This window comes from Aotus nancymaae, unplaced genomic scaffold (assembly GCF_030222135.1).
Source record: "Aotus nancymaae isolate 86718 unplaced genomic scaffold, 86718_ANA_hifiasm-v0.15.2.pri h1tg000049l, whole genome shotgun sequence".
Classification (NCBI taxonomy): Eukaryota; Metazoa; Chordata; class Mammalia; order Primates; family Aotidae; genus Aotus; species Aotus nancymaae.
In genome coordinates, this window is record NW_026988463.1 from 30,761,057 (window position 1) to 30,777,214 (window position 16,158).

Here is a 16,158-nt window from a genome sequence, read left to right on the forward strand (position 1 = left end):
TTGTTTTGTTTCAATATTGCTCTTTTTCTGAAAATTGGTAAAACTCATACACACAAAAACACTCACTCTATAATTCTATTACACTTAAGACATTTCATTAGACTAAGATGCATATATTTAACTGTATGTGAATCAAAACTAAGTCTGTATGTGTAGGCAGTTCACATGTTCAAAGAAAAATATATGACAAATTTTTTTAAATACTTGAGACATAGAAACATATTTTATTTATACTTCTATATAATTTTTATTATCACCATAAAAATACAATATGCCACATGAAGTAAATTGTGAGTTGAATTGTTATTCATTTTCCAAAAATAAATCTGTAAGGTTTTTAAATGAAAAAAGTATCCTTTGAATGCAACTACAACTCTCCAATTTTCTTTTGTTAAAGTTATATAGAAATAATTTATCTAACAACTTTAGTTTTGGATAATTTCTACACTCAACACTCCAATTTAGTGTAATGCCTGAAGGGTCAGTGTCTTAGTTTTTTCCACTGCAAATTATTGATGTTGACATAGACTTAATTTTGAAGTAAATGTTGTTTTCATAGTTACTGCATCTGTAAACATATATTTTATGATGAACTCTCCGGTGTTTTCTTAGCTGTCATTTTTGAACAATACTTTAGTTAAACTCATTACTTTTATTAGTTTTTTCTCCAATATAATATAAATTCCCTGATGTTTAATAAGTTTTGAGAAACTGCTTCAGGCTTTTTTCTAATACAAAATCTGTACAATAACATCTGTAAAACAAGTAATGGTACTACAACTCTCTTTATATTTGTAATGTTTGTCTTCAGAATGAATGCTCTTCTTCACTTTAATGACATTTTCTGAAAGCTATTTTGACAGTAGTTGCACTTGCTATGCTTTCATTAAGTATAAACTCTTGGATGTTGAGTAAGATATGAGCAGAAATGGCTTTTCCACCTTTTTTTATATTTGTAGAATTTTTCTCTAGTATAAATGCTTTCTTGTGCAATAAAATGTGAATACTAGTTAACAGTTTTGTCACAATTTTCAAACATGTAGTTTTCTACACTGTGAATGATCTTACCAACAACCAAGAGTGACAACCATTTAAAGGATTTGACAAATTCTTCACATTTCTGGGGTCTAGGACCATTAGGATTTATTTTATATTGTGAAAAGCATTGTCCCATCTTTTAGATTTGTAGAGTTTCTCTCCAATATAAATTATGTCTGCTAAGAATTGAGGAGTTGTAAAAGGCTTTGACACATTCTTTATGCCAGTAGGATTTGTCTCCAGTATGAATTGTGTGTAATAAATGTTGAGAGCTTGTTAAAGTCTTTGTCACATTTCTCACATTTGCTGGAATTCTCTCCAGTATGAATTACCTTATGTTTAGTAAAGGTTAACAACATACTAAGGGCTTTGTCACATTCTTAACATTAGTAGTTTCCATCCATTATGTATTATTTCATGTTCTGTAAGGTGTAAGAACTAGTTAAAAACTTTTCCACGTTTTTCAAAAGTATCAGGTTTCTCTCCAGTATGAAGTTGCTTATGGTTAGTAAGGGTTGCTGCTGAAAAGCTTTCCCACATGCTGTAGTATGAATTATTTTATGTTTAGTAAATGCTGAGGATTCACAAAAGCCTTTGCCACATTCTTCACATTTATATAGGGTTTCTTTTCAGCACAGATTCTTATGTTCAGTAAAGGTTAAGAATACACAAACACCTTTGCCACACTGTTCACATTTGCAGGATTTCTCTCCATTATTAATTGTCTAATGTTTAGTAAAGTTTGAGAAATGGATAAAAGCTTCACTACACTCTTCTCATTTGAAGGGTTTCTCTCCACTATGAATTCTCTTATGTTTAGTAAGGTGTGAAGAACAGTTAAAAGCTTTGCTACATCCTTCATGCTTGTAGGGGTTCTCTCCACTATGAATTCTCTTATGTCTAGTAAGGTGTGAGGACCGTCTAAAAGCTTTGCCACATTCTTCACATTTGTAGGGTTTCTCTCCACTATGAATTCTCTTATGTGTAGTAAGGGTTGAGGACCAGTTAAAAGCTTTGCCACATTCTTCACATTTGTAGGGTTTCTCTCCACTATGAATTCTTTTATGTGTAGTAAGTGTTGAGGACCAGTTAAAAGCTTTGCCACATTCTTCACATTTATAGGGTTTCTCTCCACTATGAATTCTCTTATGTTTAGTAAGGGTTGAGGACAAGTTAAAAGCTTTACCACATTCTTCACATTTGTAGGGTTTCTCTCCACTATGAATTCTCTTATGTGTAGTAAGGGTTGAGGACCAGTTAAAAGCTTTGCCACATTCTTCACATTTGTAGGGTTTCTCTCCACTATGAATTCTCTTATGTGCAGTAAGGGTTGAGGACAAGTAAAAAGCTTTACCACATTCTTCACATTTGTAGGGTTTCTCTCCACTATGAATTCTCTTATGTGTAGTAAGGGTTGAGGACCAGTTAAAAGCTTTGCCACATTCTTCACATTTGTAGGGTTTCTTTCCAGGATGAATTATCTTATGTCTAGTAAGGTGTGAGAACTGGTTAAAATCTTTGCCACATACTTCACCTTTGTAGGATTTCTCTCCACTATGAATTCTCTTATATTTAGTAAGGTGTGAGGACTGGTTAAAGGCTCTGCCACATTCTTCACATTTGTAGGAATTCACTCTAGTATGAATTCTTTTATGTTGAATTAGATGTAAAAACATGCAAAATGATTTGTTACATTTTTCACATTTATAAGCGTTCTTTTTAGCATATCTTATCTTAGATTTATTTGAATATGAAAATATATGAAAGACTTTTACATATTTATAACATATAAATGTTTTGCTCTGGGTAGCTGTCAAACATTTGTGAAGTTTATTATAAACTTTTTTGTGCATTTTATAATCATCCATACTTTCACACACTTTTCTTAGTGGTAAATTTTCATCCCCACAGTTTCCATATCTTCTCATCACTTTTTGAAATGATTTTTTTATGTCCTGCTCTGGCCAAATGTCTTGGGCAAAATAAGAACACATAGCTGAAAAGAAAATAAAAATAACAAATTACTTCACTTGCTAGACTAAGATTTGTATACTCTGTACATCTAACCTATAAAATTATACAAACTGCATGAGCAAGATGGCATAAAAAGGCACCACAGGACCTACTTCCTTTATAGACATCTAAATTCAACAAAAACACACTGACAAAAAAACATTTGTGGAAGATTTATAAATAAGTTACTTGTGTGCAGTACCCCAGGTGAGCACAATGCAAAGAATCACATAGAAAAATAATTCTGTTACACTTATCCAGCAAAGCTCTTCCTGCTCCCAAAACAGAATGTAGTGCCTTTAGAAGTAAACTGCCAACTTCTGTTTTTCAATTTTACCAAAATAAATAAATGAATAAATAAATAAAATAAACCCCAGAAAAATAGTGACACATACATTTCTATTTCTAGCTTCTAAGAGTCTTTTCACAAACTGGTTTCTGTCTTGCATGGCATTAAATACAAAGAAAGTGGTGGCTAATATGGTTTGGTTCTCTATTTCTGCCTAAATCTCATTTTGAATTGTATATTTCATAATTCTCACTAGTTGTGGAAAAAACCTGATGGAAAGTAATTGAATTATGGGTATGGGTATATCCTATGTTTTTCTTGTGATAGGAGTCTCACAAAATCTGATAGTTTTTATAAAAGAGAGTTCCTCTGCCCATGCCCCTTCTCTGACTGCCACCATGTAAGATGGCACTTTGCTTTGTCTTTATTTTCTGCCACAATTATGAGCCCTCCTCAGCCATGTGGAACAGTGAATCCATTGAACCATTTTTCTTTATAAATTATATAGTCTTGGGTATGTCTTTTTGGCAGCATGAAAGCAGACTACTATAATAGCAATTTTTGGAATGACAGTTTGAATCTGCTAAGATCTAAGGTAGATGCTACAGCAGTAGAGAGACTGCAGTACTACAGAGAGAAAACACATGTAGCAAATGAGGACTGGCCATTAAGCAAAAACACTAATAAATTTCTTTAACTAAAAATAAACACAAATTTTAAGACAAGATACATCCTAAGAACAATGTCTGAGAAATTCCCAGAATCTCTGGCTAAAACAATAGGTTTCAATGTATGCCAGGAGAAAAAAAGCTACATTACAAAGACAGTGACAGGTAGATTTTTTTTAAAATGTCCAAATCTGAATCAAAAATTACAATGAATAGAAAATATTATAGCAAAATAGCCCCATATAAAAATTATATACTGTTGAGAAAGGAAACATAAAATATGATGTATAAACTAATTTTTAAAATTTTAAATAAATTAAATAATAGTGAGAAAGAGGAACACAGACAACTATTAAAAATTTAAAAATTAGAATAAGCACAAAAATATTTAAAATATCAAAAAATTGTAAAAGCTAAATATGCAAAAAGAAATAACAACTAAAAAATTATAGAAGAAAAAATAATGTAAAAAGCTAGAAGCTCAATAAAACAAACTGGGATATGCACATAGATATTTATAACAAACACATATATAAACACAATTTCAAAAGTCACAGATGAAAAGAAAATCTTGGGTGCTGCAAGAGAAAAGTGATGTGTCATTTACAAGCATAGTCTTATAAGATAACCAGTGAATTTGCCAAAAAATTTGCAGGCCAGAAGGAAACTCTGTTACAGTCAAAATCCTCAAAAAAAAAAAAAATCCGTTAAGTGAGAATAATATCAACAGCAAAACTGTTCTACAAAAATTAAAATTAAAAAAAAATCTTCCAAAATAACTAAATTCTGAGAAAGTATATTGGCACAGCATGTGTGCCATATATCGAAGATGATAAAATTAATTTCTTTCACTGAAAATAACATGATTCAAATAGCAACACTTAATTATTTGAAAATACATTGTTCTGGAAAAGATATGCACATACAAAAAAATTGAATTCCTTAGCATTATCATGATAGTGCACAAAATTTAAATTATTCTTTAAAATTTATAAAAGCATAGAAATTTTTATAAACATCTGTTAATACACGTACAACATAAAAAGATATAATTAGTCATATAAATGACAAATGAGAGCAAATGTAATGAGGAATACTTAGAAGCAACTGAAGCTTTTTTTTTTTATAAGATTAAAGTGTATTGTTGTATCTTTTAGAGGTTTTATGTAATCCCCAAGGTAACACAAAGAAAATATCTGTATAGATACATGAAAGAAAATAAGAAAGTGAAAGCATATTAATACAGAAATTAAAAAGGCACAAAGGAAGATTAGAAAGAGAGGAAATGAGGAAGAAAGATACAAGAATCAAATAAAAGAAGAAAATAACATTAGTAAGTCTTTCTATTTAAGAAAATTATATATATGTATATTCACACACACATATATAATTAACTTTCCAATCAAGAGACACACTTTCAATAATGAGATTTATAAAACATACTTTAAAAACAAACACCTAGCCTGCCTTTCTACAAGTCAGTTCAGATTTCATGACAGAAAAAAAACAAAACAAAATCTGAAAGTGGCAAAATAGATGTTCCATGCAAATATTAACCAACTGAGAGTAAAACAGGTCAAAATAATATATGAGCTATATTTTAAGTCAAAAACTATATATTTTAAAAAATTTAGTCTAAGTCCAAACTCCAAAGATACAAAGAAAGATATTAAGTAATAACAGATTCATTCACTGGGAACCTATGACACATTTCTATGTACATTTATTTGTGTGTGTGTGTGTGTGTGTGTGTTGTGTATCTCACATTAAGGTTCCAAGTATATAAAGAAAATATTTACCCCAAAACCTAAAATGCAATAAAAAAAAAAATAAAAAATAAAAAAAAAAATGCAGGTAAAAAAAAAAAAAAAGAAAGAAAATATTGACATAACTGAAGAATCACAGAGCATATATAAGTACAGTAGGATATTTCAATACCCCACATTCTATAATAAAAATAAAAGAAGACAGAACATTAGTAAAGAAAAAGAGGACTTGAAGGCAGTATAAAACAATTATTCTTAACAGAGGTATAGAGAACACTCCTCTACAAAATCAGGATACATTCATCTTTAAAACTCATAGAACATTCTCCTTCCTAGACCACCTGTTAGGCCAAAACAACAACAACAACAACAACAAAAGTCTTAATAACATGAGAGCAACATTTTTAAAACTAATATCATCAAATATCATTTAAAACAAATATCAAAATGGAATGAGAGTTTAAAACAATAAAAACTGAAAAATTCACAAATATATAGAAATTAAACAACAAACTGTTTAACATGCTGTTGTTCAAAGGTGGAAATAACTAATATTGTAAAGATGTCCATACTGCTCAATGTAATGTACAAATTTAATGCAATGCTGTTGGAATTTCACATTGCATTCTTGAAGCAATGCAAATTTCTGTCACCAAATCATTCAGTAGGTATCATTTAAAATATAAAAGTACTAAATATTACTTGGTTTTCAAAAACTAGAAAATATTCTAACAAGTATAAAAATACATTTCAATGGCATTATGCAAATAAAATAAGCCAGCCAGAAAAAGAAAGAGATTTTAAAAGATACAGAAATCAGTCGCACTCTCAGAAACAGAAAACAGAGTGGTGTTTGAAAAGTTCCAGGAAATGAGACAAATTTATGTTATGTAATGTGTATTGAGATTTAGTTTTGCAAGATAAAAAATCTAGCAATATGTAGCATAACAATGTCAATGTAATTAACAAGACTAGAACGAATATTTAATAATATTGTATTGTAAATTTTGTTGTGTGGATTTGACAAGTAAAAATGAAGAATTACTAGAATACATTCAGGTATGTAATAGTTTTTAAATTATCTTCAAATCTAGGATTTTCTCCTGGCCAGGTGCAATGGCTCACACCTGTAATCCCAGTACTTTGGGAGGCTGAGGCAGGTGGATCACGAGGTCAGTAGATTGAGACCATCCTGGCCAACATGGTGAAACCCCATCTCTACTAAAATACAAAAAATTAGCTGGGTGTGGTGGCAGCACTTGTAGTCCCAGGTACTCCAGAGGCTGAGGCAGGGGAATTGATTGAACCTAGGAGGAGGAGGTTGCAGTGAGCTGAGATTGTGCCACAGCACTCCAGCCTGGTGACAGGGCAAGACTCTGTCAAATAATAATAATAATAATAATTTCTTCCACACAAAAATAATATAGATTCACAGATAGATGTTGAAATTAAAAAAAAAATGATAAGTCAATGAGATAGGGTTAAATAATCATTCACAATAAACATACACAACAAATACACAAGTCATATAAAAATGCAGGGATAATATTTATCCAGGCAAAAAAAATAAGAGATCATTATATTGGCAATAGAAATATGGCTAATTCATATTTGATGTTGCTCCACACTGTCTTAAATTATAAACAGTTAAATATTGTCATATACAATTATAAATATGATTAATAATGTACTATAATTATAAATCATTGTCATATACAATTATCAATTGTGGTTATAATCATAACACAATTAACTGATATGAGATGACATATCCTAAAATATATAATAGAAAAATATAAAACTCTGAAAGAAAATTAAAAATGGAATGAAAAACTGATTGGACATCATCAAGTAGATGAATATATTCATAAAAGGAATCTTAGAAGAACACAGGAAAAAAGTAATACAGAGGTTACTTGAAAACAAAAAAGTCAAACAACTTCCCAAATTTCGATGCAATAAAAAAATTTCTTACCACTAATACTTAATAAATTATACTTTCCAAAATAAAAGGTGAGAGTGTTCATCATTACTACCATAGTCCTAACTCTGCATAGTAAAAAAAAAAAGGCTAAAATGAGTCCATTTGTTCAAAAATAAAATGATACTGAACAGCATCATAAAACCACATACATATATAAAGCTCTCTATAGAGTAAATATACACACATATTGAAGTCTTTACTACTGTAATCATGGTGCATAAACCTCTTAAGGTTGTACAGAATATGATAAACAAAATACAAGTCTGCATAAATCTGTTAATAGATATACAATATAAAATAATTTTAAAATCAACAACACACTGGAAAATACAGAAGTATACTTTTTGTATTCAATTGAGGTTGTTATGAGATTAAAATATATTTTTTAACTTAAGATGTTTTATGTAATTTCCATATTTTAAGATGGTTACAAAAGGAATACTTATAAAAATATGCAAAACAAAATAAAAAAATAAAACATCACTGCAAAATTAAAATAAAAATTAAGGCAGCAAAGCAGAAAATGAGAAAACATATCTACAAAAAACACAAAAACAGTGAGAATAAAACTGTAATACCAACTGCACTTTCTTCTTTTTCTTTCTTTTTCTTTTTTTTTTGAGATGGAGACTTGCTCTGTTGCTCAGACTGGAATCTCGCTCTGTTGCCCAGGCGGGAATGCTGTGGTGCAATCTTGGCTCACTGCAACCTCCACCACCCAGGTTCAAGCAACTCTTCTGCCTCAGCCTCCTGAGTAGATGTGATTACAGGTGCCTGCCACCATACCCATATAATTTTTTTGTATTTTAGTAGAAACTGGGTTTCACCATGTTTGACATGCGGGTCTCAAACTCCTGACCTCGTGATTCACCTGCCTTGGCCTCGCAAAGTGCTGGGATTACAGGTGTGAGCCACCACACCTGGCCATTAACTGCATTTTTAAAGCAGTCAAATAAAATACAAATTAATTAAACTACTTAATAAAAAGAAATGTAATTCCAGGACTTTGGGAGTACAAGGTGGACTGAACACTTGGTCCCAGGAATTCAAGCCTAGCTTGCACAAAACAAAAAACTCAGAGTAACATTTTAGACTGTATTCATTACTTTGCATATAGAGGAATACCTAAAAGTGGACAATTCAAAAAGAAAAACAGGTTTATTTGGCTGACAAGTCAGCAGACTATACAAGAAGTGTGTGCCAGCATCTATTTCTGGTGAGGGTCTCGGGAAGCTTACAATCATGCTGGCAGACAAAGAGTAACTGGACATATCACATGATAAGAGACACAACAAGTGTGAGTGAAGTAGCCATGTTATTTTAAGGAACCAGCTCTCACTTGAATTAATGGAGTGTAAACTTATGATTACCAAGAGGATGGTGTGAAGCCATTCATGAGAAACTTACTCTATGACCCAAACACCTCTGACCTGCTATGACCCAAACACCTCTGATCCCCTATGACCCAAACACTTCCCACCAGGTTCCACATCCAACACTGAGGATTATAATGCAGGATAAAATTTGGAGAATATGGACATCCGTACCATATAATAAATGATTCATACCATATAATAAACCATCCATACCATGTAATAAAAATAAAAAAGTTTTGTACTTTCCAGTCAAAAGCAAGGGAATACATAATATTCTTACTTGCACCTGGTGTGCTCTGTTAGGACACATAACATGTCTTATTAAATTGAAGAATACTCACTAAGTGCAGTGGTTCATGCCTATAATTCCAACACTTTGAGAGACCAAGTTAAAAGGATCACTTGGGGCCAGAAGTTTGAGACCAGCATGGCTAAAATAGTGAGATCTTGTCACTGCACATAATCAAAAAATGAGCTAGTGCATGTCTGTACTCCCAGTTACTTGGGAGACTGAGGTAGGAAGGATCACTTGGGCCAGGGAGGTTGAGGCTGCAGTGAACCAAAATCACACCACTGTACTCTGACCTGGGCAACAGAGTAACAACAGCAACAACAAATAATAAACAACAACAAATAAATGTAAGAATGTATTGGTACGTTTTCACATTGCTGATAAAGAACTACATGGGGGTGGGGGGGCAAAGTTTAATTGGACTTAGAGTTTCACATGGCTGGGGAGGCCTCAGAATCATGGCAGGAGATGAAAGGTACTTCTTACATTGTGGCAGCAAGAGAAAATGAGAAAGATGCAAAAGCAGAAACCCTGATAAACCATCAGATCTCATGAGACTTGATAATCACCACAAGAACAGAACAAGGGAAACTTCCCCCCTGATTAAAATGATCTCCCACCAGGTCTCTCCTACAACATATCAAAATTATGGGAGTACAATTCAAAATGAAATTTGGGTGGGGACAGAAGCCAAACTGTATCAAAGACCAAAATAATACACATGTGCTTTTTGACCAAAACTGAATGTAACTAAGAATTAATAGCAAAAGTAAAACTGGAAACCAAAAACCATATGATATTAAAACACACTCTTCAAAATACTCTTGTTCAATAGTCAAAAACTTAAATTTTTGAAGATGTCAGTACAACATATGGTGATATACAAATGTAATATAATTTCTATAAATATCCCAATAGCAACTTTTTACAATACTGGTTGAAATTTTAAAATTTGACTATGAACTATACCAAACATCCATGAAAATTAACAAAGAGGCATTAGACTTCCTAATTTGAAAATATGTTAAAAGCTACAATAACAAAAACAATGTGGTACTAACACAAAGACAGATAAACAGATAAAAGAACAGAATAGAGAGCTCAGAAATAAACTGTTTTATATACGATCTAATAATCTTTCACCATGTTGCCATGACCACACAATAAAGAGAAATAATATTTTATCAAATTTGAGTAATAATTTGATTTTATAATCAAAATATAATGTTGAAAACTAAAAATCTACACTGATAAAATCAAGTTGAATCATTCTCTTGAGCCATATACAAAAATAGTTTAAATAAAATACTTAGACACAATAAAATAACAAATCTCTTAGAAACAAAATAAGGGAAAGACATGACATTGGTCTTGGTACTATTTTCTTAGATATAACATTAAATGCAGGACCAGCAAAGAAAAGAACAGAAACATTTAACTACATTATAATTCAATATTTCTGTACACCAAAGAAAACATTCAATAGAGTGACAATACCTTTTAGAAAATGAGTGAAAATATTTACTAATCACATGTGATAGGAGTTAATATTCAGAATATATAAACAATTCTTAAAATTTAAAAATGGTTGAATAACTAGATTTAGAAATGAACACATAATTTAACTAAACAGAAAGAAGCATTTGAGAGGATATTAAAAAATTAGTAATTTGTAGAGAAATGCATAAAAATTATAATGAAAACTGAAATCACCTCACACCAATTAGAATGGCCATTATAAATGTTTAAAAAGCAGCAAATCCATTGATGATGCAATATAAATGCAACATATGCTGATTGTTGGTGGAAGACAAAAATGTAGCCATCATTTAAAAATGTTATAAATGTTTCTCAAATAATTAAGCATGAAAGTATCATCAAATACAGCAATTTCAATTATGAATCTATATCCAAAATATGCAACTCAGGACCTGGAAGATATTTAGCCATCTATGTTTATTGAACCGGTATTCACAAAAGCCAAAAGGTGGAAACAACTCAGTTGTTTTTTGATTTATAACACATAAATAAATATAACATATACATAGAGTGGAATATTATTTAGCCTTAAAAAAACTTGTCACATTTGAAAATCTTGTCAGATTTTAAGATAAACCTTGAGAATATTATATTACCTAAACTAAGCCAGTAACAAAACAATGAATACTATATGATACCACTTATATGAGATATGTCAAGCAGTCACATTTATAAAAACAGAAAAGGGAAGAATGTTTCTCAAGGGCTGAAAAGGGTAAAATGGGAAGTTGTTACTTGAGAGGCTTTGAGTTTTAGTTTTACAAATGTAAAATTTCTTGAAGTTTTTTGAATAACAATGTGAATATACTTAACATGCCTGAAGTGTACAGTGTATTTTTTTTTTCAAAGACAGGGTAAGGCCAGGTGCAGTGGTTCATACCTGGAATCCCAGCAATCTGAGAGGTCAAGGCGGGTGGATTGCCTGAGGTTGGGAGTTCAAGACCAGCCTGATCAACATAGAGAAACCCCGTCTCTACTAAAAAAACAAAATTAACTGGGCATGGCGGTACAAGCTTGTTAACCCAACTACTCAGGAGACTGAGGCATGGGAATCACTTGAACCCTGGAGGCAGAGATTGCAGTGAGCCAAGATCACACCATTGCACTCCAGCCTGGGCAACAAAAAAGAAACTCCATCTCAAAAAAAAAAAAAAAAAAAAGATAGGATATCACTCTGTCATCCAAGATTCCAAGATGAAGTTCAATGGCACAATTATGGCTCAACGTAGCCTGACACCTTCTGCCCCATCAATCTCCCAAGTTGCTGGGACCACAATCCCAGCCGTGCCTGGCTATTTTTAAATGTGTTTTGCAGAGAAGGGTTCTTTATATATTTACCAGGCTGGTCTCAATGTTTTGGGTTCAAACACTTAAATCAAATACTGTGAAAATAATAAAGCTATGATGCCTTTTACCTCATGGCTACCACTCTAGTGGGATGGTTAGCACATGAAAGTGTGGTCTTATAAATCTCATAGTAGGCCATTGCCTCTGGGAGGAAAACATAAAGTGACACCAGTTCCCACCTAAAGTCAGAGATATCTGACACTCTAAGATTGGATCCCAAAAGGGGACACCCCTGGCACAGATTCTGAGGTCTAGTACTAAACCTTACTTAGAATTGTCTCTTGGGCTGGGTACGGTGGCTTATGCCTGTAATCCCAGCACTTTGGGAGGCCAGGGTTGGTGGATCACCTAAGGTCAGGAGTTTGAGACAGCCTGACCACATGGAGAAACCCCGTCTCTACTAAACATACAAAAATTAGCTGGTCATAGTGGCACATGCCTGTAATCCCAGCTATTTGGGATGCTGAGGCAGGAGAATTGTTTAAACCCAGGAGGCGGAGGTTGCAATGAGCTGAGATTGCACCATTGCATTGCAGCCTGGGCAACAAGAGTGAAACTCCATCTCAAAAAAAAAAAAATTTCTTACATTTGAAATACCACTTCACCCCAAACACTGTATGAAATGTAGAGTTTACCACTGAATGGGAAAGTGAAATGGCATTGTATGCATACACACTTTTGTGCTGTGGTTCCAAGCAGTGGGCATAGTTAGCATGTGATGCTCTCCTTTGGTGCTGTTTGTTCCCAGAGTTCTTTGGAGTCTGGAGAGGTTGGGCCTTTAAACTGCCTTACCCAAAATTTTGGTTCCCAGCCTTTATTGGATTAGCTATTGGGCCAAACCAAATAAAACCAGGGAGATCGTACTGCTGTGTCATGGCTAGGGTTCCCAGCTATTAGATCTTAGTTTGTGTGTACACATGTCTAGATGTGTTTGTTTATATACTTATTGTTAAATGTTGTGTCTACCAAATTGGTCTGTAGGTAAGAGCGCTCATGTAAGTAAGTGTAAGCAATTTTTCTTTCTTTCTTTCTTATTTATTTATTTATTTTATTGGAGACAGATTCTCACTCTGTTGCCTAGGCCTGAGTGCAGCGGTTCTATTTCAGCTGACTGTAACCTCCACCTCCCGAGTTTAAGTGATTCTCCTGTCTCAGCCTCCCAAGTAGCTGGGATTACAGGTGTGCCACCACACCCAGATAATTTTGTATTTTTAGTAGAGATGGAGTTTCCCCATCTCTACTAAATTTAGCCAGGCTGATCTTGAAATTCTGACCTCAGCTTATCTGCCCACCTTGGCCTCCCAAAGTATTGAGATTAAAGGCATGAGCCAATGCACCCAGCCAGCAATTTTTAAATACATGTGACTTAAGTATAACTTAAGTAAATAAGCTAGCTTTAAAATTATTGCTAAGATAAAAAATAGAAATGTCTATAAAATGTAGATGTACTTATCAAATTATGCAAGTAAGAAACCAGGTTGGTTAAATGCTTCAAGGTCACTAACTGCTTCTTTGGACTTTTAAAGTTGTTTGACTTTCCTGCTTTACAGGTTGGTAAGAGCTGGAAACATATGCCATGTCCCTAGCTATGCCAGAAACAGTCAAACCTGATCTGCACCTAAGTATGTAAAACTGAAATAACTTACCAGGTATTTCACCAAAATTAAGGATTGCTAACTGTTGCCATTATAACATGTAATTGAGACTACTGAAAACAGATTTGCATGCAAGGTGTGTAAAGGAAGTGAAATATGCCTTTAATGAAAGACTGTAAGAAGGTGTGAAAATGCAAATTTTTGCCTAGTTTAGAGAGTTAAAGGATTGTTTTTAAATAAGATAAACCTAAAGGTTTAAACAAGTTACAGAAATTGTGTAAAAATTATAAAGAGGATCTATGTGTCCACATATTGATTAAATTCAACAAAATATTATTTGGTTTTTCCATAAATTGAACATTGGAATAAAAGTACAACAAGGGTGTCTTGAAGCTCTGACCTACTCTTTAACACAAATTTGTAAAGGGTTATAAAATTTAATAAGAATTGTACCTCATGGTCGAACTGGTTAAGATTGGATGAAATTATCTATAAGGTTTCATTTAAAAAGTTGGGGTTGACAATAATAGAATAATGCAAGTGTGAAATTTGGCTTTCTTTCCCTTGAAAAAAGATTTTTCTTTGACTTATGAATAAACCATCTAAAAAAGAAGGAAAAACAGGAAACATTGAAATACTGAATCTTCCCTCTTGCCAAGTTTTTGCTTTAAAAACAAAACAAAACAAAAAATCTATGTGTCTTTTAAACAGATGACTTATGATAACCTAAATTTCTATTAAGTGTTTTGAGTCTTTAAAGCTTCCAAATTATCTTTTTTAACCCCTAGCTTTTGGATGCTACAGAGGGCCCCTGGGGCTTCCAAGGGAGAGGAAAGCAGGATTATTTGACATGTTTATTGACATAGGATTGTTGATCAGATAGTGTTTGATTTTCAGGTAATATTTTAGTGAAAGTGTTAATGTGTGTTCCAAAAATTGTATGGGATTCCTTTAATTCTGATGTTTGAGTTTGCATTATCGATCATAATTAAAGTTATTGTGTTAGGTTATTTTAAATCACAAAGGTGACTAAATTTCTTTTGTCAATCATATTTTTCACTGGGGGAGGGCAGGATCTTTCCTCCCAGGTGCAGCAGCAGCAGCTGCCTGACTCATGGCTACAGACATGGGCCTCCTGCTACACAAGGACAAGCAGGAGCTCTGCCCCTTTTGAGTTGGTGGGGTTGGAGCTCCCTGGGAGCAACTGCAGCCACCCTCACATGTAGAAGACATGGGCATCTCTGCTGCCTCCAGCCTTGGGGTCCTGGGAAGGTGCTCCCCCATTTCTGCTGGCTTGGAGGTCTCTGCTCCTGCTTCATGGCCTCTCTCCTCTCCCAGTGCCTGCACACTGCAATCTCAGAGAAGGGTTGGAGACAAGCCCATGGGTCATAAATGGCAGTAGGAGGTAACAGACTTCTTGACAGGAAAGAGTGAGTCCCTTGTAGAGTGCCACTTTTAGGGGCCCACAGACCAGAGTGGAGACTTCTGGTGCCTCTTCCTGGCCTGCCTATGACCACCCATGGACCAACTGTAATGATCTTACTCCCCTCTAAGGTCCAGAACATCCCCGGCCTCAGACAGAGAGGGCAGAGGACACAGAAACCATGTGATGATCAGCTGCAGAGATGAGCTACTTCTTTGCTGGCAACTTCGGAGACCTTCAGAGACCTCTGAACACCCTGCCTGCAGAGAGAAGCCTCTCCTCAGGGCCTCCTCTCTGCTGAGAGCTAAACACTTGATGGGATGACCTGCCTACAGAGAGGAGCTACCCACTGTGGGTTCCCTCTGAACCCTTCTAACACTAAATAAAGATCCTCTTTGTTTTCTTCACCCTTCACTTGTCTGCATACCTTATTCTTCCTGGATGCAGGACAAGAACTCAAGCAATGGGGCCACCAGCCACAGAGGGTTTCCATGAAAAAAAAACTGACACCTCAAAGATTCTGTAACACATGCATAACATGTATATTCTAACATATTGACCTAAATGTCTGAATCTAATGTGGCAGACAAATTTGAAAGAGAAGACAGAAAGTAGAAATCGATAGAGATAGTAACATCAGTAAAATGGAAAAATAACAGGTGCTCTATTTTCTCATTCCCCCAGAGCAAGAAAATTTGTCAGCCATCCCAGACATCATGGCTCACCCCTATAATGACAGCTACATGGTACATTGAGGTTGGAGAATTGTTGCAGGAAAGTATTTTGAGATGAGGCTGATTTATGTGGCAAGACCCCATCTCAAAAATC

General features: G+C 33.9%; 1 protein-coding gene across 1 annotated transcript in view; it reads right to left on the bottom strand.

Moving 5' to 3' along the window:
* Nucleotides 1-229: 229 nt before the first annotated feature.
* Nucleotides 230-16,158, bottom strand: part of LOC110568598 (zinc finger protein 98-like) — a 37,062-nt gene continuing 21,133 nt past the window's right edge. The window contains exon 4 of the mRNA XM_064362736.1: nt 230-3,034. Within this exon, the coding sequence (XP_064218806.1) occupies nt 1,815-3,034 (1,220 nt within the window). The 3' untranslated portion in view covers nt 230-1,814. The remainder of the gene's footprint in view (nt 3,035-16,158) is intronic.